Raw genomic sequence first — 24,301 nt, forward strand, 5'->3', positions numbered from 1 at the left:
TTGTCCGTTCTTCTTTTTTCATATTATATTATGCGATTTATGCCCTGTTTTGATGTAGTCCGAGTGTCTAAATGAATTTATATTATATATGGAATATTAGTAACCATGAGAGAATAAGCATGTACACTTTAATGCTGGTTTGTGGTCTTAATACTATCTCTATCCCTCTATATATCCCTCTATCTATCTATCTATCTATCTATCTATCTATCTATCTATCTATCCATCTATCCCTCTATCTATCTATCTATCTATCCCTCTATCTATCTATCTATCTATCTATCTATCCATCTATCTATCTATCTATCCCTCTATATATCCCTCTATCTATCTATCTATCTATCTATCTATCCATCTATCCCTCTATCTATCTATCTATCTATCTATCCCTCTATCTATCTATCTCTATCCCTCTATATATCCCTCTATCTATCTATCTATCTATCTATCTATCCATCTATCCCTCTATCTATCTATCTATCTATCTATCTATCTATCTATCTATCCCTCTATCTATCCCTCTATCTATCTGTCTGTCTGTCTGTCTGTCTGTCTGTCTGTCTATCTATCTATCTACTATCCCTCTATCTACTATCCCTCTATCTGTCTGGCTGTCTGTCTGTCCGTCCGCTCCTCACCCGGCCGGTAATACTTGTGTGTTATTTTGCAGGAACTTATCAATGCTCGGTGGAAACCGGCAGTGGTGGAATTGTTGCGGCAAATAAAGTAATCAAGGTCTACCGACTTGTCAGACCATCGCAGATCAGCCGGAGCCCGGTGTCCGGCAGCTTCCAGTGTAAACAGAATATTACTTTTTCGTGCTGCTTGGGTGACGCGTCCGGATACAGAGATCCAGTATTAGAAATTCTTACAACAACAGGAAACCTTCTGCAGACGAAAAGTAAGGGTGGAAATTGTTATTGGAATTTTTGTAAAAAAAAAATGTAGTATATAGAATAATCACAAAATCTGACAACATTACATTCTGTTCTGGAGAACACCCTAATGTGTCACACAATGACATTTCCATCACAAAAAAGTGTTTTGTAACAGAAAACGGTCTTTAGTCTTAAAGGGTTATTCCACAAACACCATGTATCACCTATCAACAGTATAGCTACTATATAGAATATTGGTGGAGGACTGAGGCCACCACTGATCATTGGAACAAGTCTTTGTGTTCTCGTGAATCCCTGCTGGACTATATACTGCCATACTGAAGTATCACAGTATACAGTACAAGCAATCAAACCTTTGGAGGCTAAAGTCTCCAAAAGGGGGAACTAAAAACTCAAGTAGTAAACTCAGTCAAAAGAAAACAAAAAAGGGAAATGCCAGACTTCATATTTTTTGAATTCCAAATTTACACCAACAAATACAATAAAAAACAAAAAAAAAATAAAAAAAATAAATATATATAATATGATACAATAAATACTACAAAAAAAAACAAACAACCCAAAAAAAAAACCAAAACAGCAATCGATGAGAAAATTTAAAAAAAACAGTTACAGGTGTCAGAAAATGGCAACACAAACCAAATCTTTTATTTTTTTTTTTTACAAATTTTGACCACTAAAACATGAAAAAAATTCCTGTATGTTTCCGATCTGTGACAAAGTGCATGATTCTGGATTTTCTTGTACGCCGGCTGTAAACCATCTTCTTCTTCTTCACAGACATGTCATTTCCACCTACAGACCAGTGCTTTAAGGTTTTTTACATTCCCAGTACTCCTGCAGAATGTGTGGATTTCGATGCTCGTTGCACGCTTACTAATGACAACAATGATACTGTAGCAAGCGACAATATGAACCTGAAATATGTGGCAGGTATGATATCTATATTATTCAGTCGAGTTCACAGAAATCATAGGGACAATTTTTTTACATGGAACTCACAAAGAAAACATTAATTGCTTGTGCGTTGGAAAGGGGAAATAGACATCTGTATAAAAAATTATTCCTTACAGTTAGAGCAGCACAAACCTAAAAAGTAGTAATGGAAGATGCTATAGCAAAAAACAAACAAAAAAAAAACCAAACAGACTGCATCACCTTAGGCTAAGTTCACATTTCCGTTGTTTTCAATCCGTCAGGTCCGTCAGCAACGGATCAGTTGTTTTTTAGATGTCAACTGATGCAACTGGTGTGTTTTTCACAGGATTCCTTTCACAGGAATCCTGTGAAAAAACGAATCCGTTGCGTCCGTTACATCCGCTGTGCGTCCGTTTTTTGACGGAGCAGTCATGATCCGTTTGGTTTGGGACAGCCCAGTGGGCGTGCCAAACATGCTGGGCATGCTCAGTAGAGCATGACGGAATCCAGCGCTGGATTCCATCGTAAGACGGATTACGACGGAATACAGCACCATAGACATACATTGCAAGTGTGACGGATGGCGACTGATTCCTGCGCGGTGCGTTGTTTTTGACGGCCCGAAAAACGTTACATTCTGCGTTGCTCCCCGCCTGGCGGTCAGTCAAAAAACGACGGACCGCGACGCAGGGTCATCAGTCGCAATCCACCACTAATGCAAGTCTATGGGACACAACGGAATCTGCTAAACAGATTCCGTTGTTTACCATAGCAGCGGATTTCGACTGATACATTTTAGCGTAAATGTGAACTTAGCCTTAACTAAAGAGGATTATGATTAATTTGGACATTATTGATGGATAGTGATGGTCGAAAGTGATATTGTTTCAGAAAATGAAACATTTCTCCCAGAAAATTATTGCAATTACAAGTGTTTATTTCCATTGTGTGTATTGGAACAACACAAAAAAAAAAACTGAAAAAGGGCAAATTGGACATAATTTCACACAACTCCAAAAATGGGATGGACAAAATTGTTGGCATCCTCATATTAATATTTGATTGCACCCCCTTAGGAATAAATAACTGCAATCATTTGCTTCCTATAACCATCCACAACCGTCTTATTCTTCTCACCTGGAATTTTGGACCATTCTTCTTTATAAACGTCTCCAGGTCTCTCATATTTGAAGGTGTCTTCTCATCAATTTTAAGATCTCTTCACAGGTGTCAATAGGATTTAGATCCGGACTCGTTGCTGCCACTCCACAAGTCTCCAGTGCTTTGTTTCCATCCATTTCTGGGGGCTTCTTGAAGCATGTTTTGGCTCTTTTTCCTGCTGGAAGACCCATGACCTATGATGCTAACCCAGCTTTCTGACACTGGGCACTACATTGCCACCCAAAATCATTTGGTAGTCTTCAGATTCCAGGATGCTTTGCACATGGTCAAGGTGTAGACCATATACCGGGGTGGGTTCTCCAGAATACAGCAAAACTCTGAACGAGGAAGACGACTAGACCAAGCTTGACAAAGAAGCTGTTTACTGCAACGTGGATATACCAAGTGCAGAAAGAAATTTACATACATACAGCCAATGACGGCCAAGACCTCCTGTGGTGCAACAACTTCGTAAGCAAAGATGTAATACCTAAGTTATTATAATTTGCCTATTGATACTCACAACTAGAACGGGAGTAGAGATGTTACCTAAGAACAATGCTCCAATAAAATGAGTGTAAAGGGGCAGCCAACCAGTGCTACAGCACAGCAGCTCACATACTTATCAATAACTCTAATCCGCCCCTTCCTCTCAGCCCGAAGGTAATTCCTTGAAAGGAAGGATTTGAAATGTACCAAGAGTCTTACATCTATAGTCTCTATCAAATGCTGTAATCACCAAGAGCTTAATGTATACTGTATGCTTTGGCACCAAACTCCCTATGCTCCCGTGCACGCTTCCACTTAGTTCATTGTGGTTTGGACTGAGCTCAGGACTTACCAACCAAAACTTAATCACTACAGTGATAAACTGTCCATACAGGCGACAGGAAATTGGCCAAAGGAAGGTGTTGCACTTGCCAGACGAAGCGTTGATTCGGAGTACAACTATCGGGAGGTCCTCCAGATAGTCCGACTCTGCTTCCAGCATCGTCGTCCCCAATGCAACTCTCTCTTTCCAACCAAAGGAATTGGTGTACAAATAAATCCTCAGATAACTCAGGTGGTTTCTGTGTCACCAGATACTGCATCCTCCAAGGATGGCACCACCAGATGGTCATCCTCCTTGTGCTCTCTTCTTTAGCTCTGTCTCTCAACAATACAAGACAGCCGTTCTCCTCACTGTGTGCTACTTCCTCCTGAATCACGCACCACAATTTAAATCAACAATACAGAGTCTATAAAAGAGTAAACAGTGACCTCTCGTGGCCGGTAATTGACACTGCAGTTTCCTTTTTCACCATCTCACATAGACATCCAGTGCCAGAGGCAGCAAAACAACCCCAGAACATATTTGAGCCTCCACCATATTTGACTGTAGGTACTGTGTTTTTTCTTTGTCGCTCCATTGGGAGACCCAGACAATTGGGTGTATAGCTTCTGCCTCCGGAGGCCACACAAAGTATTACACTTTAAAAAGTGTAACCCCTCCCCTCTGCCTATACACCCACCCGTGCATCACGGGCTCCTCAGTTTTATGCTTTGTGTGGAAGGAGGCACACATCCACTCATCATCTCATTTTAGTTATATCGGTTGGAAGAAAAGTGGGCCCACACGGGGCCCCCGGCATGTTCCCTTCTCACCCCACTATGTCGGCGGTGCTGTTAAGGTTGAGGTACCCATTGCGGGTACAAAGGCAGGAGCCTCATGCCGTCTCCTTCACCATCCCTTAGCGGCTCTGGGAGAAGTGGGATCCTGAGCGGTCATCCAGTCACTGGGACCGTGCTCCCTCCGCAGCCCCTGGGGGAATCTGTCGGACAGGAGTTTGTTTATCCTCAGGGACCGGGCCCTGCATCACTAAGGTACTCTGTACCCCCATGGGGGATGTGCATGGAGCGCCTTCATCCCGGACGCTGCAGCAGCTGCTTATTTGTGTCGGCCGGCGGACTTCCGCGCCGACCGCGCCTGTTTGTCGGCCGCGGTATTAAATTTAGTCCCCGGCTTCAATTGCGGCCTAGTAGCAAAACTCCCGCCCCCGGGCCTGTCTATCAGGGATAAGGGCGGGACTGCCGACATGACGTCGGCTGTGAGGGCCAGGGCATCCTGTATGTTCCTCCCCCCCCTCACTGATCACTGTGGGGACTCCAGATTCCCGCACTTTTCTAGCGCTGCCCACGGCTCCTCTCCTCCCCTGAGAGCTCCGGAAGCCATTTCTTTGGCATTCTGCCTGTGGAAGATTTCCTGGAAAGAGCTCTGCAACGCTGGGAGACCTAAGGCAGGGAATCTGGAGGACACACACTCCGCTTTTTTGCGGTCGGTAAGCCACACCGGTCACCCGGTGCTGGTCCCCTTAGGGTGCCGGAATAGATACTATATATATTTATATATTTCTGTTCGGTCGGGCTGTATACCCTTCCCATATACCCTCAGTGATCACTCTCCTGGGAGACAACAGCATGTCGTCCACAAGGAGCAAGGGTGCCAAGACACAGGGTTATTTTGCGACCTGTACCTCTTGTGCGGCTAAGTTACCTGCGGGCTCCACCTACCCTCACTGTGAGCAATGCTCAACCCCTGTTTTGCTTCCACAACCGGAGCCTCGGTCACTAGTGGGCCCCTCGGCTCAGGTAGAATCCCTTGCTCCCCCTGTCCAGGCGGCAGGGACAGAGTTTGCAGTTTTTGCTGAAAAACTCTCTGAGTCACTCTCACAATCCATGGCTCAGTCTATTGACAAATGGTCTGCCAAGCTGCTTGAAGCTTTGCAGTCCAGACCGGTACCTACACAGGCCCCAGGCCCTGTTGGATCTTCACCCCCAGGCCCCTCTCTGCCCGCGCCGCAGCACGTTCCCAGGGGGGGCCCTAGGTCTCACGTGGAGGACTCCGGCCCGGACCACAGTCCCAGACCGGCTAAGAGGGCACGCTGGGAATCTTCCCCGACTTCTTCACGCTGCTCAGGTTCCCAGCGTGAGGACTCTCTGGAGGACGAGGCGGACGTCGCTGCTCAGGGCTCTGACACTGACGTTGCCCTCAATCTTGATACACCTGAAGGGGACGCCATAGTAAATGATCTTATCTCGTCCATCAACCAGGTGTTAGATATCTCTCCCCCACCGCCACCTGTAGAGGAGTCGACTTCTCAGCAGGAGAAACACCAGTTTCGGTTCCCTAAACGTAGACGGAGTGCGTTTTTCGATCACTCTAACTTCAGAGATGCTGTCCAGAAGCCCAGAGCGGTTCCGGACAAGCACTTTACTAAGCGTCTTACTGACACACGTTACCCCTTCCCTTCTGACGTTGTTAAGGGTTGGGCTCAATGTCCCAAGGTGGATCCCCCAGTCTCTAGATTAGATTGGCGGCTAGATCTGTGGTATCGGTTGCAGATGGATCATCGCTAAAGGATGCCACTGACAGGCAGATAGAGCTCCTGATGAAATCCATCTATGAAGCCACGGGCGCGTCTTTTGCCCCGGCCTTTGCAGCCGTGTGGGCACTACAAGCTATCTCAGCTTGTCTGGCTGAGATTAATGCGGTTACACGTAATTCTGCTCCGCAGGTTACGTCTTTGACTTCCCAGGCGTCAGTTTTTTCTTCTTACGCCATGAACGCGTAGACTCTGCTAGCCGTACAGCGGTGGCATCTGCTAACTCTGTGGCAGTCCGCAGGGCCATGTGGCTGCGCGAATGGAAGGCTGATTCGGCCTCCAAGAGGTACTTAACCGGTTTGCCGTTTGCTGGCGACCGATTGTTTGGCGAACGATTGGATGAGATTATTAAGGAATCTAAGGGAAAGGACTCCTCCTTACCCCAGTCCAAACCAAAGAGACCTCAGCAACGACAGATACAATCGAGGTTTCGGTCCTTTCGTCCCTCCACCAAGCCCCAATCCTCTTCGACCAGCAGGCCGGAGAAAGGCCAGAGGAACTCCTATGCGTGGCGGGCTAAGTCACGCCCCCAAAAGGCCGCAGGAGGCACTGCTTCCAAGGCGGCCTCCTCATGACTCTCGGCATCCCCGAACCGCATCCTCGGTCGGTGGCAGGCTCTCCCGCTTTTGCGACGCCTGGTGGCCACATGTTCAAGACCGATGGGTGAGAGACATTCTGTCTCACGGTTACAGGATAGAGTTCAGCTCTCGTCCTCCGACTCGTTTCTTCAGAACATCTCCGCCCCCCGAGCGTGCCGATGCACTTTTTCAGGCGGTGAACGCTCTGAAAACAGAAGGAGTTGTGATCCCTGTTCCCCTCCAGGAACATGGTCGCGGCTTTTACTCCAACTTGTTTGTGGTGCCAAAGAAGGACGGCTCGTTCCGTCCCGTTCTGGACCTCAAACTACTCAACAGACATGTGAGCACCAGACGGTTTCGGATGGAATCTCTCCGCTCTGTCATCGCTTCAATGTCACAAGGAGACTTCCTAGCATCAATCGACATCAAGGATGCTTATCTCCATGTGCCGATCGCACCCGAACATCAATGCTTTTTGCGCTTCGCCATCAGGGACGAACACCTTCAGTTCGTGGCATTGCCTTTCGGCCTGGCGACAGCCCCACGGGTGTTCACCAAGGTCATGACATCTGTTGTGGCGGTCCTACACTCTCAGGGACACTCGGTGATTCCCTACTTAGACGATCTTCTGGTCAGGGCACCCTCTCAGTTGGCATGTCAAAACAGCCTTTCCGTCGCTCTGGCGACTCTCCAGCAGTTCGGATGGATCATCAACTTTCCAAAATCCAAGTTGACACCGACACAATCACTGACGTACCTTGGGATGGAGTTTCATACTCAGTCAGCGGTGGTCATGCTACCGCTGGACAAACAGCTTTCTCTGCAGGCAGGGGTGCAATCTCTTCTTCGGGGTCAGTCACACCCCTTGAGGCGCCTCATGCACTTCCTGGGGAAGATGGTGGCAGCGATGGAGGCAGTGCCCTTCGCACAATTCCATCTGCGGCCACTCCAGTGGGACATTCTCCGACAATGGGACAGGAGGTCGACCTCACTCGACAGGAACGTCTCTCTTTCCCTTGCAACCAAGACGTCACTTCAGTGGTGGCTCCTTCCCAACTCTCTGTCGCAGGGGAAATCCTTCCTACCCCCCACCTGGGCTGTGGTCACGACGGACGCGAGCCTGTCAGGGTGGGGGGCGGTTTTTCTCCACCACAGGGCTCAGGGAACCTGGACTCCGATAGAGTCCTCCCTTCAGATCAATATTCTGGAGATAAGGGCAGTGTATCTAGCCCTATTGGCCTTTCATCGGTGGCTGGAGGGCAGGCAGATCCGAGTCCAGTCGGACAACGCCACGGCCGTCGCGTACATCAACCACCAATGCGGCACTCGCAGTCGTCAAGCCTTCCAGGAAGTCCGATGAATTCTGCAGTGGGTGTAAGCCACAGCTTCCACCATCTCCGCAGTTCACATCCCGGGCGTAGAAAACTGGGAAGCAGATTTTCTCAGCCGACAGGGCATGGACGCGGGGGAATGGTCTCTTCACCCAGACGTGTTTCGAGAGATCTGTCGCCGCTGGGCAACGCCGGACGTCGATCTCATGGCGTCACGGCACAACAACAAAGTCCCGGCATTCATGGCCCGGTCTCAAGATCACAGAGCTCTGGCGGCGGACGCATTAGTTCAGGACTGGTCGCAGTTTCGACTTCCCTATCTGTTTCCTCCTCTGGCGATGCTCCCCAGAGTGCTGCGCAAAATCAGGTCCGACTGTCGTCGCGCCATTCTCGTCGCTCCAGATTGGCCGAGGCGGTCATGGTACCCGGATCTGTGGCATCTCACGGTGGGTCAACCGTGGGCGCTCCCAGACCGCCCAGACTTGCTGTCTCAAGGGCCGTTTTTCCATCTGAATTCTGCGGCTCTCAACCTGACTGTGTGGCCATTGAGTCCTGGCTCCTAGCGTCCTCAGGGTTATCTCAGTTACATCGCTCCGTAGAGTGTCGGAGCTGGCAGCTCTGTCATGCAAAGCCCCCTTCCTGGTTTTTCACCAGGATAAGGTGGTTCTGCGTCCTGTCCCGGAATTTCTCCCTAAGGTGGTATCCCCGTTTCATCTCAATCAGGATATCTCCTTACCTTCATTTTGCCCTCATCCAGTTCACCAATGTGAAATGGATTTGCACTCGTTAGATTTAGTGAGAGCACTCCGGCTCTACGTGTCTCGCACGGCGCCCCTGCGCCGTTCAGATGCGCTCTTTGTCCTTGTCGCTGGCCAGCGTAAGGGTTCGCAGGCTTCCAAGTCAACCTTGGCTCGATGGATCAAGGAACCGATTCTTGAATCCTACCGTTCTTCTGGGCTTCCACCTCCTTCAGGGTTGAAAGCCCATTCTACCAGAGCCGTGGGTGCGTCCTGGGCACTGCGGCACCGGGCTACGGCTCAGCAGGTGTGTCAGGCAGCTACCTGGTCTAGTCTGCACACTTTCACGAAACACTATCAGGTGCATACCTATGCTTCGGCAGACGCCAGTCTAGGTAGGCGAGTCCTTCAGGCGGCTGTTGCCCACCTGTAAGAGGGGGGTCGTTTTTCGGCTCTTTTTATCTAGGTATTCTTTTACCCACCCAGGGACTGCTTTTGGACGTCCCAATTGTCTGGGTCTCCCAATGGAGCGACAAAGAAGGGAATTTTGTTTACTTACCGTAAATTCCTTTTCTTCTAGCTCCTATTGGGAGACCCAGCACCCGCCCCTGTTCCCTTCGGGCTGTTGTTCTTTTGTGTACACATGTTGTTCATGTTGAATTGTTCTTTTGGTTCATGGTTTTCAGTTCTCCGAACATCCTTCGGATTGAATTTACCTTGGACCAATTTATAAGTTTCCTCCTTCCTGCTTTTGCACCAAAACTGAGGAGCCCGTGATGCACGGGAGGGTGTATAGGCAGAGGGGAGGGGTTACACTTTTTAAAGTGTAATACTTTGTGTGGCCTCCGGAGGCAGAAGCTATACACCCAATTGTCTGGGTCTCCCAATAGGAGCTAGAAGAAAAGGAATTTACGGTAAGTAAACAAAATTCCCTTCTTTTTGTACACCTCATTCTGTTTAAAAAAAACAGTGTGTAATTTCATTCAAATGTTGATGGATAGTTTGTGCTGACATTGATCCATCCACCATCCAGACTATCCTGTGTTGCAACCTTTCACCAATTTTTCTCTGCCATCCACATCAAGGGAGATTAGTTACAGTGCCATGGATTGTAAATGTCTTATGTTGCGCACCATGGAAAAAGGAACATGAAGGTCTTTGGAAATGGATTTGTAACTTTGAGAAAGTTGATATTTTTCAACTATTTTGGTTCTCAAGTCTTCAAACAGTTCTCTTCTCCTTTTTCTGTTGTACATGTTTAGTGTGGTACACACAGACACACAATGCAAAGACTGTGTCAACTTCTCCTCTTTTTATCTGGTTTCAGGTGTGATTTCCATATTGCCCACACCTGTTACTTGCCACTGGTGAGTCTAAACGAGCATTACACGCTTGAAACAAAGTTGTTTATCCACAATTTTGGAAAGATGCCAACAATTGTGTCTGGCCCATTTTGGGGTTTCTGTGTGAAATTATGTTATATTTGCCTTTTTTTCTCTTGCTTTTTTTTGTGTTGTTCCAATATACACAAAGAACATACACATGTGTATGACAAAACATGTGTAGCTGCAGTAATTTTCTGGGAGAAATGCTTTGTTTTCTGCAACAATTTCAAGGGTGCCAACACTTTCAGCTATGACTGTATATTGACAGATAAAGGTAGAACTTGTTGGACCAGTGCAGAGATGAGTGAATCAATTTAATGCAAATCGAATTCATGTTGAATTTTTAAGAATTCTTTGAAGCTGTGAAAATGTGAACAATATGTGATTTTCTTTGGTATTGTGCCTTAATAACACCTTTATACAGTATAGAATAGAGGAGGATAACCCACCCTAGCCCCAGATGTATGATGGACCCTATAATTGTCTTTTACCTTCTTTTATAGATCCAACGTGCTTAACCCCTTATGTCGGACGCCTGGGTTCTGTTACCGTTGTTTCCTGTCAAGAACTGGATGCTAGGTTGACGGGAACAAAAAATTTCACCTGCGTGAAAAACAATACTGGAGCCACATGGAATCTCACCTACTACGGTTGCGTGTCCGTAGCTCTGGATAACATTAAAAATCAACTGGACGTAAGTCAGCCGTCGTTCATACCAGGTCATGTGCGGTGATGGAGGGCCATCACGTAACATATTCCACCCCATGGGGGGTTTTCCTTTCTCTGGATCAACATGTTACACTATAGTTTGAACTCATAGAATCATAGAATGGTAGAGTTGGAATGGACCTCCTGGGTCATCTAGTCCAACCCCCTGCTCAAAGCAGGATACACTAAATCATCCCAGACAGATGTCTGTCCAACCTCTTTTTAAAAACTTCCATTGAAGGAGAACTCACAACCTCTCGTGGCCGCCTGTTCCACTCATTGATCACTCTCACTGTCAAAAAGTTTTTTCTGATATCTAATCTGTGTCTCCATCCCATCAGTTTCATCCCATTGCTTCTAGTCTTTACTTGTGAAAATGAGAATAAAACTGATCCCTCTACAGTGTGACAGCCTTTAAGATATTTGTAGACAGCTATTAAGTCTCCTCTCAGTCTTCTCTTTTGCAAGCTAAACAATCCTAAATCCTGTAACCGTTCCTCATAGGACATGGTGTGCAGACCAGTCACCATTCTGGTCACTCTTCTCTGAACTTGCTCCAGTTTGTTGATGTCTTTTTTTAAAATGTGGTGCCCAGAACTGGACACAATATTCCAGGTCTGACCAGAGAGGAGTAAAGGGGGATAATGACTTCACGTGATCTAGACTGTATGCTTCTGTTAATACATCCTAGAATGGTGTTTGCCTTTTTTGCTGCTGCGTCACACTGTTGACTCATGTTCAGTCTGTGATCTATTAGTATACCTAAGTATTTTTCAAACAGGCTTTTGGATAGCTCTATTCCTCCCATGTTGTATATGCTAATTTCATTATTCTTGCCAAGATGTATGACTTTGCATTTCTTTCTGTTAAAAACCATTCTATTAGTTGCTGCCCATTGTTCCAGTTTGTTTAGATCTTGTTGAATCCTCTCTCTCTCTTCTCTAGTATTAGCTATTCCTCCTAGCTTTGTGTTATTAGCAAATTTAATCAGTTTACCCTTAATACCTTCATCTAAGTCATTGATAAAGATGTTGAACAATACGGGGCCCAGGACAGAGCCCTGTGGTACCCCACTTGAGACAGTCTTCCCACTGGATGTGCAGCCATTTATGACCACTCTTTGACTCTGATCACTAAGCCAGTTACGAATCCATCTAACAGTTGCCTTGTCCATTCCACCCTCGGTAATTTTTTCAATAAGGATTGTATGAGATACTTTGTCAAATGCTTTACTGAAGTCACGATATACTATATCTACTGCATTTCCCTGATCCACCCAGTCAGTGATTTTGTCATAGAAGGAAATTAAGTTAGTCTGACATGACTTATTAGTTACAAACCCATGCTGGCTCTGGTTAATCACTTCATTCTCATTCAGGTACTTGCATAAATGTTGTTTAATAATTTGTTCAAAGATCTTTCCTGGTATGGAAGTCAGGCTCATAGGCCTGTAGTTCCCTGGGTCCACCTTCTTCTCCTTTTTGAAGATGGAGACAACATTTGCTCTTCTCCAGTCTTCTGTAACTTCTCCTGTTCTCCAAGAATTTTCAAAAATTATGAAGAGTGGTTCTAATATTTCCTCCGCGATCTCCTTCAGTACTCTGGGGTGTAATTCATCTGGACCTGGAGACTTGAATTCCTTAATGTTAGCTAAGTAGTCCCTCACTATCTCTTTGTTTATTGAAGGCCTGGATTCTTCTAATCCTACAATAGAACGGTGAAGATCAGTTGATTTTACTTTTACTTTTTTAGAGAAAACAGATGCAAAATTACAATTTAAAAGTTTGGCCTTCTCAACATCATTTTTTACAACTTCACCATTCTCATCCTGTAAAGTTCCTATAACATCTTTGACTTTTCTTTTATTTTTGACATAACTCCAAAATCCTTTTTTATTGCTTTTGACATCTCTTGCAAGCCTTTTTTCATTATCAGCTTTGGCTAATCTGATGCGTGCCCTGCAGGTTTTGCAGACTGTGTTATATTCTTCTTTAGATATGCCTCCCTCTTTCCATTTAATAAACATTTCTTTCTTCCATTTTAGCATGTGTTTAAGTTCTGTGTTCATCCATCCTGATTTCCTTAAATGTTTCTGATTCTTCCCTCTTTTAGGGATTGTTAACAATTGCGCTTTGAGAATCTCATTTTTCAAGATGTCCCATCCTTCCTTGACATTTCTGTCCTTAAGGACATACGGCCATTGAATCCCTGCTATCCTCTTTCTGAGTCCTTTAAAATCTGCCTTTCTGAAATCCAGCCTTTCAGTCTGAGTTTTCACTGGTGTTCCTCCTCTAGTTATCCAAAACTAGCATGGTCACTGCTTCCAGGGGTCCCAGCCACCCTTACCTCCTCAACCATTTCTTCCCTGTTTGTAAGGATTAGATCCAAGGTAGCAGATCCCCTTGTTTTTTCCTCTACCTTTTGGAAGATAAAGTTGTCAGCAACAGAGGTTAAGAAATTGTTGGAACTGTTACTTTTGCATAAATTGACTTAAATTTACCGTCAACCTTAAAAACAATGAAAGTGCCTAATTCTGTGCTCCACATGCTTAGCTCCCTGTCTATGATCAGTGCAGTATATGGAGATAAGGTATACACACCAGTGACTATGTAAGGGGAATATATGAAAAGCAGAAACTGCTGTGTGAATACTGACATGAAAAATCCAATAGCTATATGTAAGAGTGAAAGTATGAAAAATGGAATCTGCATTACTGCCATGAACATATGAATAAAGAGAAATTTAGCTATTGAATTGATCAATGCAACAGAGCCCGAACACTACGCCAAAGTATTTCTCTACGTTGGGGTCCCTAGCTAGTGTGTGTCCTCTCATGCAGTTAAAAAACTTACCGTGTATGGGAAGCTGAGACCCAGGCTATATATGTGTATAATGTGGACTGGCAATAAGTGTGTAGTTTTTCGTTTGTGAACCCGGCCCTACCACACCTATTGCCAGTCCACATGATACGCATATATAGCCTGGGTCTCAGCTTCCCATACACGGTAAGTTTTTTAACTGCATGAGAGGACACACAAGCTAGGGACCCCAACGTAGAGAAATACTTTGGCGTAGTGTTCGGGCTCTGTTGCATTGATCAATTCAATAGCTAAATTTCTCTTTATTCATATGTTCATGGCAGTAATGCAGATTCCATTTTTCATACCCCAACGTAGAGAAATACTTTGGCGTAGTGTTGGGGCTCTCTTGCATTAATCAATTCAATAGCTACATTTCTCTTTATTCATATGTTCATGGCAGTAATGCAGGGAAGGTGAGAAGATCACTTAATACCAGCAATTAACCTCAAGGAAAATTGGTATTTACCACCTACAACACCCTTGACTACCGGGGAAGATGGTATGCCTCCCTCCACAGCCTTAGACCACCACACATGATTTTATACTGTAAAATGTCAGAGACCTTGGTATTGGAACCTTATTACCAGAGAAGTTGACGTTAAAGGGAACCTGTCACCAGATTTGGTGATTATAAGCTGCGGCCAGTACCAGTGGGCTCTTATATACAGCATTCTAACATCAGAGCCCAGGCCGCTGTGTAGAACGTAAAAATGACTTTATAATACTCACCTGAGGAGCAGTGCGATTCAGACTGGTCGGATGGGTGTCTCCATTCTCCAGTATCAGCGCCTCCTCGTTTAGCCATCTTTGTCCTCCTTCTTCTGAAGAGGGGTGCATGACGCGTCCTATGTCATCCAACACAAGCCGAAACTGAGGTCCTGCGCAGGCGCACTTTGATCTGCCCTGAGCAGGGCAGATCAAAGTATTGTAGTGTGCCTGTGCGGGACCTCAATGCCGGCTAGCGTGGATGACACACACCCCCTGCAACTGATACAGACCATCTGCAACTGACACAGGCCATCTCCAACTGAGACATGCCTCCTGCACCTGACACAGGCCATCTCCAACTGAGACATGCCTCCTGCACCTGACACAGACCCCCTTCAACTGACACAGGCCCTCTCCAACTGACACAGGACCCCTGCAACTGAGGCAGGCCTTCTTTAAATGACACAGGCCCTCTGCAACTGACACAGGTCTCCTTCAACTTACACAGGCCCCCTGCAACTGACACAGGCCCTCTGCAACTGACATAGGCCCCTGCGACTGAGGCAGGCCTTCTTTAACTGACACAGGACCCCTGCAACTGACACAGGCCCTCTGCAACTGACACAGACCCTCTGCAACTGACACAGGCCCTCTGCAACTGACACAGGCCCCCTGCAACTAATACAGGCCCTCGCCACCTGACACAGGAATCCCTGCAACGAACACAAGCCCCCTGCAACTGACACATGCCTTCTACAACTGACACATGCCTTCTACAACTTACACAGGACCTCTCCAACTGACACAGCCCCTCTGCAAATGATGCAGGCTTTCAATTGACACAGGCCCTCGGCAGCTAAAACTGAAAAGAGAGAATCCAACCCCTATAACCGCTAAACATCTCTGGCGCCCCTGAGGCTTCAGTCGCCACAGGGTATTGCACCTCACTTAAGGTGTAGTACTCATCCTGGGTTCGGAATAGATCAGTGTCGGTTCCACTTCAAAACACAATAAACACACAGCAGTAGCCCCCTCGACTGAAGACCAGGCTAGGGTAGGGTCTTAAGGTCACCACCAAACACTGGGGCTTCCACCCACTAGTAACAGAGACTCAGGGTTGGTGAGGAGTTGCAGCCAGGGGGGAGAGAGGAGAAACACACAGCAGAGGAGAAGGTCTGCAGCCAGCAGATGGGGAGGTTGTGCCTGGGCAAGGTCCAGGACGACTAACCGACCAGAGAGGAGAATCACCGATGAAGTTTGTGGGACACAGGAGTTTATATGATCGCCGAGAGGTGAGCATGATAGCTCCCTCGGGACCGGCGCACTCAGGGTGCGGAGCCCTAGGGTAGCGTACAGTTCAAGTTGTGCCATCAGATACCACTGGGTAAGGGGATTGCAGGTCCCTTTGCCCCCCTCAAGTTCCTAGGGCACAGCAGCAGATAGAGCCAGGAGTTGTGATCACGGTCCAGCCCAGCACAGACTCGCACTGCCTGCTATACGGTAGCATAGACGCATAACACAGGTGGCATAGACGCATAGTTGTCTCATGACGCATACCACAGGTGGCGTCATGAGACAACTACCCCCACCATCTCCCCTTTCATCTTCATCTCCCTTTCGTGGACACCTCGGGGCTACGAAGCCGGGCCAGGCTGCCGTGACATCTCCCAAAGACCCCCCTTTCTTGAGCGGCCCGGTGACGAGTAAACCCTGGCCCCGTGGGATGCCTCACATCCTCTGTCTATCACTCACATCCTCTGCCTGACCTCTCTTAAGGCCGCGTTACACGCAATGACGTATCTAACGATATATCGCCAGGGTCATGGATTCCATGACGCGCATCCGGCATCATTAGCGACGTCGTTGCGTGTGACACTAACGAGCGGCCGTTAACGATGGAAAATATTCACCTAATTGTCTATCGTTGACACGTCATTCATTTTAAAAAAATCGTTGGTTGTTGAGGACGCAGGTTGTTCGTCGTTCCCATGGCAGCACACATCGCTACGTGTGACACCTCGGGAACGACGAACTACAGCATTCCTGTGTCTTCAATGAGCACTGAGGTGGGAGTGACGGAGATGCGGCTGCTCTTCGCCCCTCCGCTTCTATTGGCGGCCCGCCCTGTGACGTTGCTGTGACACCGAACGAACCTCCCCCTTTCAGGGGAGGTTGTTCACCGCCCACAGCGATGTCGTTAGGAAGGGCTGTACGTGTGACACGGACAAGTGAGATTGTGTGCCATGGGCAGCGATTTGCCCGTGACGTACAAACGACGGGGGCGGGTGCCATCGCTAATGATATCGCTAGCGATGTCGCTCCATGTAAAGCCCCCTTTAGTCTCTCGAACAACAGATGTTTAACTCCTGAATATTTGCAGCATTAGTATGATTAATACTCACCGGCACAGCACACTTAAAATGCACCGCAGGTAAAAGGACAGACAATGAAACCATAGACAAGTGGTCTGATCATAACTCCGTGTGAAAGCTGAAAAGAAGCAAATCTCACAGGTCATCATAGGTGGCTCAAATCCATCTTCACCTCCGACCATATCCTGTACAGCAAAGAAAAAGTGCAAAGCATCACACAAATATGTGCCTAGTATAAACACGGTAATAGATCGAGCCCAAATATCAGAGCTATATTAGCAAAACTCTGAAATAGCTCCCTGCACTGTATACAGCATTCACTGAGCTCATTTATCTAACAATCTATGTTGTCTCTTTAGACCTTGACAAGTCCAACATCTAAAGACTTGGTTCCCTCCATCCTTGGGAATCTAACTTCCACGGTAAATACGGAGAAAGGAACTATAACAACATCCGCTAACGATTTAACACTCGTGGTCAACTTATTAAGCAGGGTGGAAACTGCTCTGGACAAGGTGGAGAAGCCTGTGATGGAGGTAAGAGTTAGGCACACGTGTTATTATTTGCTCGATTGTACTAATTTCTTAGGTCTGTACTATTCTGTTCTTCAGAGCTGCGGTCACTTGCATGAAGCAATGTGCCAATTCCCTGCACACCCGGTGGGCCTGAACATTCTCTGCACAGTGCTATGGCCCTTTGAATCTTAAAATTGGTCGGAGCTCCAAGCAGTTAGATCCCTACCAATGAAGAAGTTAGACCCCCACCAATCAAAAAAATAGACCCAAACAATCAAGAAGTTAGACCCCACCAATAAAGAAATTAAGCCCCCACAAATCAAAAACTTAGACCTCCCCACCAATCAAGAAGTTAGACCCCACCAATCAAAAAGTTAGACCCCCACCAATTAAGAAATTAGACCCCCACCAATTAAGAAATTAGACCCCACCAATCAAGATGTTAGACACCTACCAATCCAGGTTAGACCCCCACCAATCAAGCAGTTAGACCCCACCAATCAAGAAGTATTGGCATATCTAAATGATGTGTTAATACTCTCTGTGTTTAAAATATGCCTTTAATGAAAAATTAATTAGAGCTCTTAAAAGAAGCGGTAATAGAGAAGAGCAGATCTGCTGAAGTTCTAATTTGGCAAATCTGGAGGATTTTACAGGGAAATTTACAGTGAAATTACTGAATGCTCCTTATTATTTTCTGGGGTCTCTCTAATTACCATCAGCATAATAAAGGTAGGATGTAAAAAATAAAAATTGAATTCTCACCTCATTGCTCACTTGTTCCGCTGCCCCCACAGCCGGTCCTCAGCACCTCTTTTTTCTTCTTACCCTATTTTATGCATTCTCTTTGGATTATTAACTCCAGGCCCTGCATTCTACCTTGACAAGACCTCTGACTAATGACACTACACACTGAACCTTGGTGGCGCACATCGTAACGACTTGACGTCACAACATTTACATATTTGACACATATTGACATCCAAAGTCATGTCCAGCCAAGACCCTAGGGCAGACCTGGGCAAGGGGCGGCCCGCGGGCCACATCCGGCCCGCCTACTGTCTGTGACCGGCCCGCCCGTCTTCAGCCGGTGCAGTGGAGCCGGGCTGCAGCGTTCCGAGCAGGGAGAGATCCTGCAGGTCTGCACAGTAAGTGCAGGCAGCGGAACACAGGAGTCTTTCCTCTGTTCCCTGCCGGCACTAATTGTCAGTGACACACGCGCTGCGTGTGTCATTTCAAAAGTTCCCGCCCGCCCTGCAGGAGAAGGAGCAGCACAGCAGATGGAATAATTCATCCTGCAGGACCTGCGATGATGTCACGCCCATGTGACTGTGTGGGAGGAGACACAGGATGCCGGACAGAAAGCAAAGATACTGAATCCTGAAGGAGATGTGGACACATGATGACTGGTAATAAGAAAAGAGGGGACATGAGGGGGCTGCAGGGTGAGTGGCATATGAGGGAAGATGGAGTTGCAGGGTGAGTGGCATATGAGGGAAGATGGAGTTGCAAGGTGAGTGGCATATGAGGGAAGATGGAGTTGCAGGGTGAGTGGCATATGAGGGAAGATGGAGCTGCAGGGTGAGTGGCATATCAGGGAAGATGGAGTTGCAGGGTGAGTGGCATATGAGGAAAGATGGAGTTGCAGGGTGAGTGGCATATGAGGGCTGCAGACTGACAGAAGGATGTGAAGGGGTCCAGAGTGTTTGAGAGGGGTAAGTTGGGGTACAGGCAGGGTGAGATATGTGGGCAGGGTGTGTGACATATCGGGGTGTAGTGTGTATGATCTGGGGGGTACAGGTTGTATGGGGAGCAGGGTGTGTGAGATATGGGGGTGCAGGCTGTATGGGGAGCAGGGTGTGTGACATATCGGGGTGTAGTGTGTGTGATCTGGGGGGTGCAGGTTGTATGGGGAGTAGGGTGTGTGAGATATGGGGGTGCAGGTTGTATGGGGAGCAGGGTGTGTGACATATGGGGGTGTCGTGCGTGTGATATGGGGGTGCAGGCTGTATGGGGAGCAGGGTGTGTGACATATGGGGGTGTAGTATATTACAGGTGTGCTATATGGAGGTGTATATAGTGGTGTATATGGGGGTATAGTGATGTAGTATATTACAGGTGTACTATATGGAGGCTTAGTATATTACAGGTGTGCTATATGGAGGTGTATATTACAGTTGTGCTCTATGGAGGTGTAGTATATTACAGGTGTGCTATATAGGGGTGTAGTGATGTAGTATATTACAGGTGTACTATATGGAGGTGTAGTATATTACAGGTGTACTATATGGGGGTGTACTATATTACAGGTGTAGTTTATGGGGTGTAGTGATGTAGTATATTACAGGTGTAGTATATAGGGGTGTAATGATGTAGTATATCGGAGGTGTATTATATAGTGGTGTAGTATAATACAGGTGTATATGGGGGTGTAGTATATTACAGGTATATGGAGGGGGTGTAGTATAATACAGGTGTATATGGGGGGTGTAGTGGTGTAGTTTATTACAGGTGTAGTATATGGAGGGGGTGTAGTGATGTAGTATATTGGGTAGAACTGAGGTAATTATATTAGTCCGGCCCTCTAAACCAATCCCAATTTCTCATGCGGCCCCATGGGAAAATTAATTGCCCACCCCTGCCCTAGGGCATGGGGTGAATAATTCCAAAAATAATCTTGCCCCTCAGGCGGCAGTGCTTTGGTGACCATCATGTGGATTCCATTGGATACATTAGCTTAGCGGCCATTCACATTGCTGACAGTGATTGACATTGAAGTCCAATCTAAGTTGGCTACCTCATGGCATATGGGTCCAGATGGTCAAATCCCACCAATCAATCATTAAGACCTATCCAAAGAATGTTATAATCCTGGAAAAAAATGTTATAGTCCCTCAAAAACACAGTCTCTATATTTTCAATATTTATGTCCCTGGCAATAGTCCTTTTGGAAAGTTGTCCTTAATAGTTTCTTAGTATTCAGTATCAAAGTTGATGGGCCAACAATGGCTTTGTCCTATTTCACATAATCTGACCACACTTTCTATATGACCCTCAATTTGTCACTACTTTAATAACTATTTCTTTGTAACTTTCAGAATTTTCTCCAGACGGTCAACGTAGTCGTGGACAACTCAACCACTTGGAATCAAGTTCCCAATAGAGTTCAAGCGAGTTCAAATCTTCTCCAATCCGTAGAGAAATTTGCAGAGAAGCTTTCAATCTCCGGACCGATCAGTATTAATAACAACAGCAATATTCAACTATCCGGTAACATTATAAGCAACTTGACCGATTACACAGCAGATTTCGACTTTAGCCATACGAACAACTTAACGGGAAATATTTTGATAAACAAAACAGCTCTACAAGAATTCTCAGCAAATTCCACCGTCATAAGTGTTGCATATTCTACGTTGAAGGACATTTTAGGTTCCCCTGGCAATAACTCCTCCACATTAGGGGTGATCAATGGTTTGGTCATGACAACGACGGTGAAGGGCAACTATACCAACTTCAAGATAGGGATGGACTTCAAAAAGAGCAACCACACGTTGAATAATGCTTCATGTGTGTTTTGGAATTTTAAGATCCAGGACTGGGACAATACGGGCTGCCAGGCTAAGAACAATACTGACAGCACGATGGTCACCTGCGTCTGTGATCACCTGACTTCATTCTCCATCCTTATGTCCTATGACTACAATGTTAGCCCAGAAGAAGAATTAATATTGAAATATATTTCCTATATTGGGTTGGGCATCTCTATTTTAAGTCTGGTCATCTGCATCATTATTGAGGCTACGGTCTGGAAATCTGTGACCAAGAACAAGACCTCCTACTTGCGTCACGTCTGCATCATGAACATTGCTGTGACACTCCTGATGGCCGACATCTGGTTTATCATTGGTAGTGCCATGTCCGACTATGGAAACGTAGATGCTTGTGTGACAGCAACGTTTTTCACTCACGTCTTCTACCTGTGTACCTTTTTCTGGATGTTAACCATGGGGCTCATCCTCTTCTATCGTCTCATGTGCGTGTTCCATGACTTAAGCAAGACGGTCATGATGGGGATCGCATTCTTCTTGGGCTATGGATGTCCTATCATTATTTCAGTGATAACGGTGGCAGTCACCCAACCCAGCAAGACATACACCCACGGCAAAGCATGCTGGCTCAACATGAAAGAGAGTAAGGCATTTTTGGCTTTTATTGTGCCGGCACTGACCATTTTACTGGTGAATTTCATCACCTTGTTCGTGGTGATCATAAAGGTTCTCAGACCTTCTGTGGGTGACAAGCCGAAAAAAGAGGAGAAGAGCTCTTTAAATCATATTGCTAAATGTATATTGATCCTGACTCCACTTCTCGGACTCACTTGGGGTTTTGGCATAGGAGTAATGATCAGCGGCACCGTGGTAATACGTGGGATCTTTTCGGCACTGAATGCGCTCCAGGTAAGGAGACACTCACATTTCCCTTTAAAACGGGTTGTCCCATAGATAAATCGATGATTGCGGGGAGTCCCATTGATGGGCTCCTTACTGTTCCAGAGAAATGGAGACCTAAAGTGTGAATGGAGCATTAGTGAGCATGTGCAACCACCACTCAACGGACTGTAAAAAGAGCAGTGGTCGCTCATACTCACTACTGCTCCATTCACCCTAGACTTTTGCCCTATTCTTGGGTCCCCCAGAGATCATCCATTAACATTGATTTGATAACATAATTGCACGGAACATTACCAATCTCTATGTTTTGCTTTTTTTTGTCTTTTAGGGATTATTTATTCTCCTATTTGGATGTTTGATGGACAAAAAGGTACAATGGAAAATATATCTGCAAAGATTCTTATACAAATCCTAGCCATCCACATTGTCATCATTCCTATATGTTTTACCATTTTTTGAAATGTGAATAGGGCATGTAACCTAGCGAGCCCTGCAAAAACAGTTGTCCATAGGGTCAGACTCGCCCACCAGAGTAAGTGAGAATACTCTGGTGGCCCAGACTTAGAACCCTAAGGTCTAGTAGAGGACTTCCCTATTTGGAGGTGTATTTTGGGTCAATAAGTCTTCAGTAGGGTCTACTCTTACCACTGCATGGGTGGTCCATCCGAATCTTTTATCTTCATGGACCCAAGTTACCTTAGTCTGAAATTTGGTTTCTGAACAAAACATATTTGCAGAACCAATTTTGAGAACCCGTCTTGATATTTGAGCCCAAATCTTGGTCTTCATCAATCATTACTACTGCCAGTTGCCTTGGAGTTTGCACCTTTTTGATTGCTTGTTGGCACCAGTCGAGACTTATAGATATGAAATGATATAGGTCCCTGAATCTTAGCCATAAATAGGTCAACTCACTGTTTTCCCTTTGTTATACATTGAGCGGGATTCACACCTCAAAAATTGACTTAATCGGTGTCTGTCATTAAAGGGAACCTGTCACCAGATTTGGTGACTATAAGCTGCGGCCACCACCAGTGGGCTCTTATATACAGCATTGTAACATCCTGTATATAAGAGCCCAGGCCGCTGTGTAGAACGTAAAAATCACTTTGTAGTGTGCATGCGCGGAACCTCAATGCCGGTTAATGTGGATGACATACGACAGGTCATGCACCCAGGCTTCAGAAGGAGGACAAAGATGGCCGAAAGAGGAGGCACCGGTAGTGGAGAACGGAGACACCCATCCGACTAGTCTACACCGCACTGCCCCGAAGGTGATTATTATAAAATGTTTTTTACGCTCTACGAAGTGGCCTGGGCTTTTATATACAGTATGTTAGATGCTGTATATAAGAGCCCACTGGTGGTGGCCGCAGCTTATATTCATCAAATCTGGTGACAGATTCCCTTTAACCTTTAACTCATTTGTAAAGATTTACCACCAATGTTATATTCCAGAATGTTCATAGAATCACTATTAAAATGATGTAACAAAAAACCTCTCTCATCTCAAAAAATGCAGGTACGAGACGCGTTACTCAGCAGATTTTCAGTCTCCAGATGGTCTTCACAGCAGACAAAGGTATGGGAACATACAACATTTTCCATGAGCTGGTTGGGAGGAAGGACTCACTGTCTTCTAATGGGTTGGGGATTGGACTTACCGTTTTTCGGCATGTGCCCTGGTAGCAGTTAAACAGTTTTTTTACATGAAAATACAGAATCAAATAATGGAAACTATATATCCCAAAGCTTATGTTCTATTCTCCTTCTAAATTCTACCTTAAATGCTACACCGGGCAGACTTGCTGTAAGGGAATACTCTCAAATTTTTGTTCTTATGTTCAATCTTTTCCCTTAAAACACGAGATCTGGCTCCACGCCTAGGTCAATGGGTATTTTACATGCATGTGCCGTCCATGTTAAAATCAGATTGTGCATGGACCAATAGGGCTGTTCAGGTGAAAGGTTTTTTTTCACACTGGCAGTATGAAAAATAAACTTGAGTTTTTCAAATGAGACTTGCCTATTCTAGTTTATGGATGGGGGAAAAAATAGATTGTATACAGATTTTGAATATTGCATCTGTTTTTTAAGGATACATTGCCATTATTAGCATAGTAAAACAGATGTCATAAGCATGTAATAAATCGACATACAGAGATGAAAGTTGTAAAAAGATGGACTGTCATGGGGAATCAGGGTAACAGAAAAGGAACCTCAAAGCTGACCCTCAGATTAGGGCCCCTACG

The 24,301-nt window shown here is 45.9% G+C and overlaps 1 protein-coding gene across 3 annotated transcripts in view; it reads left to right on the plus strand.

Annotated features, from left to right (window-relative positions):
* The window catches only part of LOC142296985 (adhesion G protein-coupled receptor F5-like), a 316,164-nt gene that overhangs the window by 276,332 nt on the left and 15,531 nt on the right, over positions 1 to 24,301 (plus strand). For all 3 annotated transcript variants that reach the window (XM_075341170.1, XM_075341172.1, XM_075341171.1), the window contains 7 exons: positions 671 to 901; positions 1,680 to 1,832; positions 10,935 to 11,125; positions 17,440 to 17,616; positions 20,694 to 22,055; positions 22,378 to 22,419; positions 23,572 to 23,631. In XM_075341170.1, coding sequence (XP_075197285.1) covers positions 671 to 901; positions 1,680 to 1,832; positions 10,935 to 11,125; positions 17,440 to 17,616; positions 20,694 to 22,055; positions 22,378 to 22,419; positions 23,572 to 23,631 — 2,216 coding nt within the window. The remainder of the gene's footprint in view (positions 1 to 670; positions 902 to 1,679; positions 1,833 to 10,934; positions 11,126 to 17,439; positions 17,617 to 20,693; positions 22,056 to 22,377; positions 22,420 to 23,571; positions 23,632 to 24,301) is intronic.

The sequence above is a fragment of the Anomaloglossus baeobatrachus genome, chromosome 3 (genome assembly GCF_048569485.1).
Source record: "Anomaloglossus baeobatrachus isolate aAnoBae1 chromosome 3, aAnoBae1.hap1, whole genome shotgun sequence".
Lineage (NCBI taxonomy): Eukaryota > Metazoa > Chordata > Amphibia > Anura > Aromobatidae > Anomaloglossus > Anomaloglossus baeobatrachus.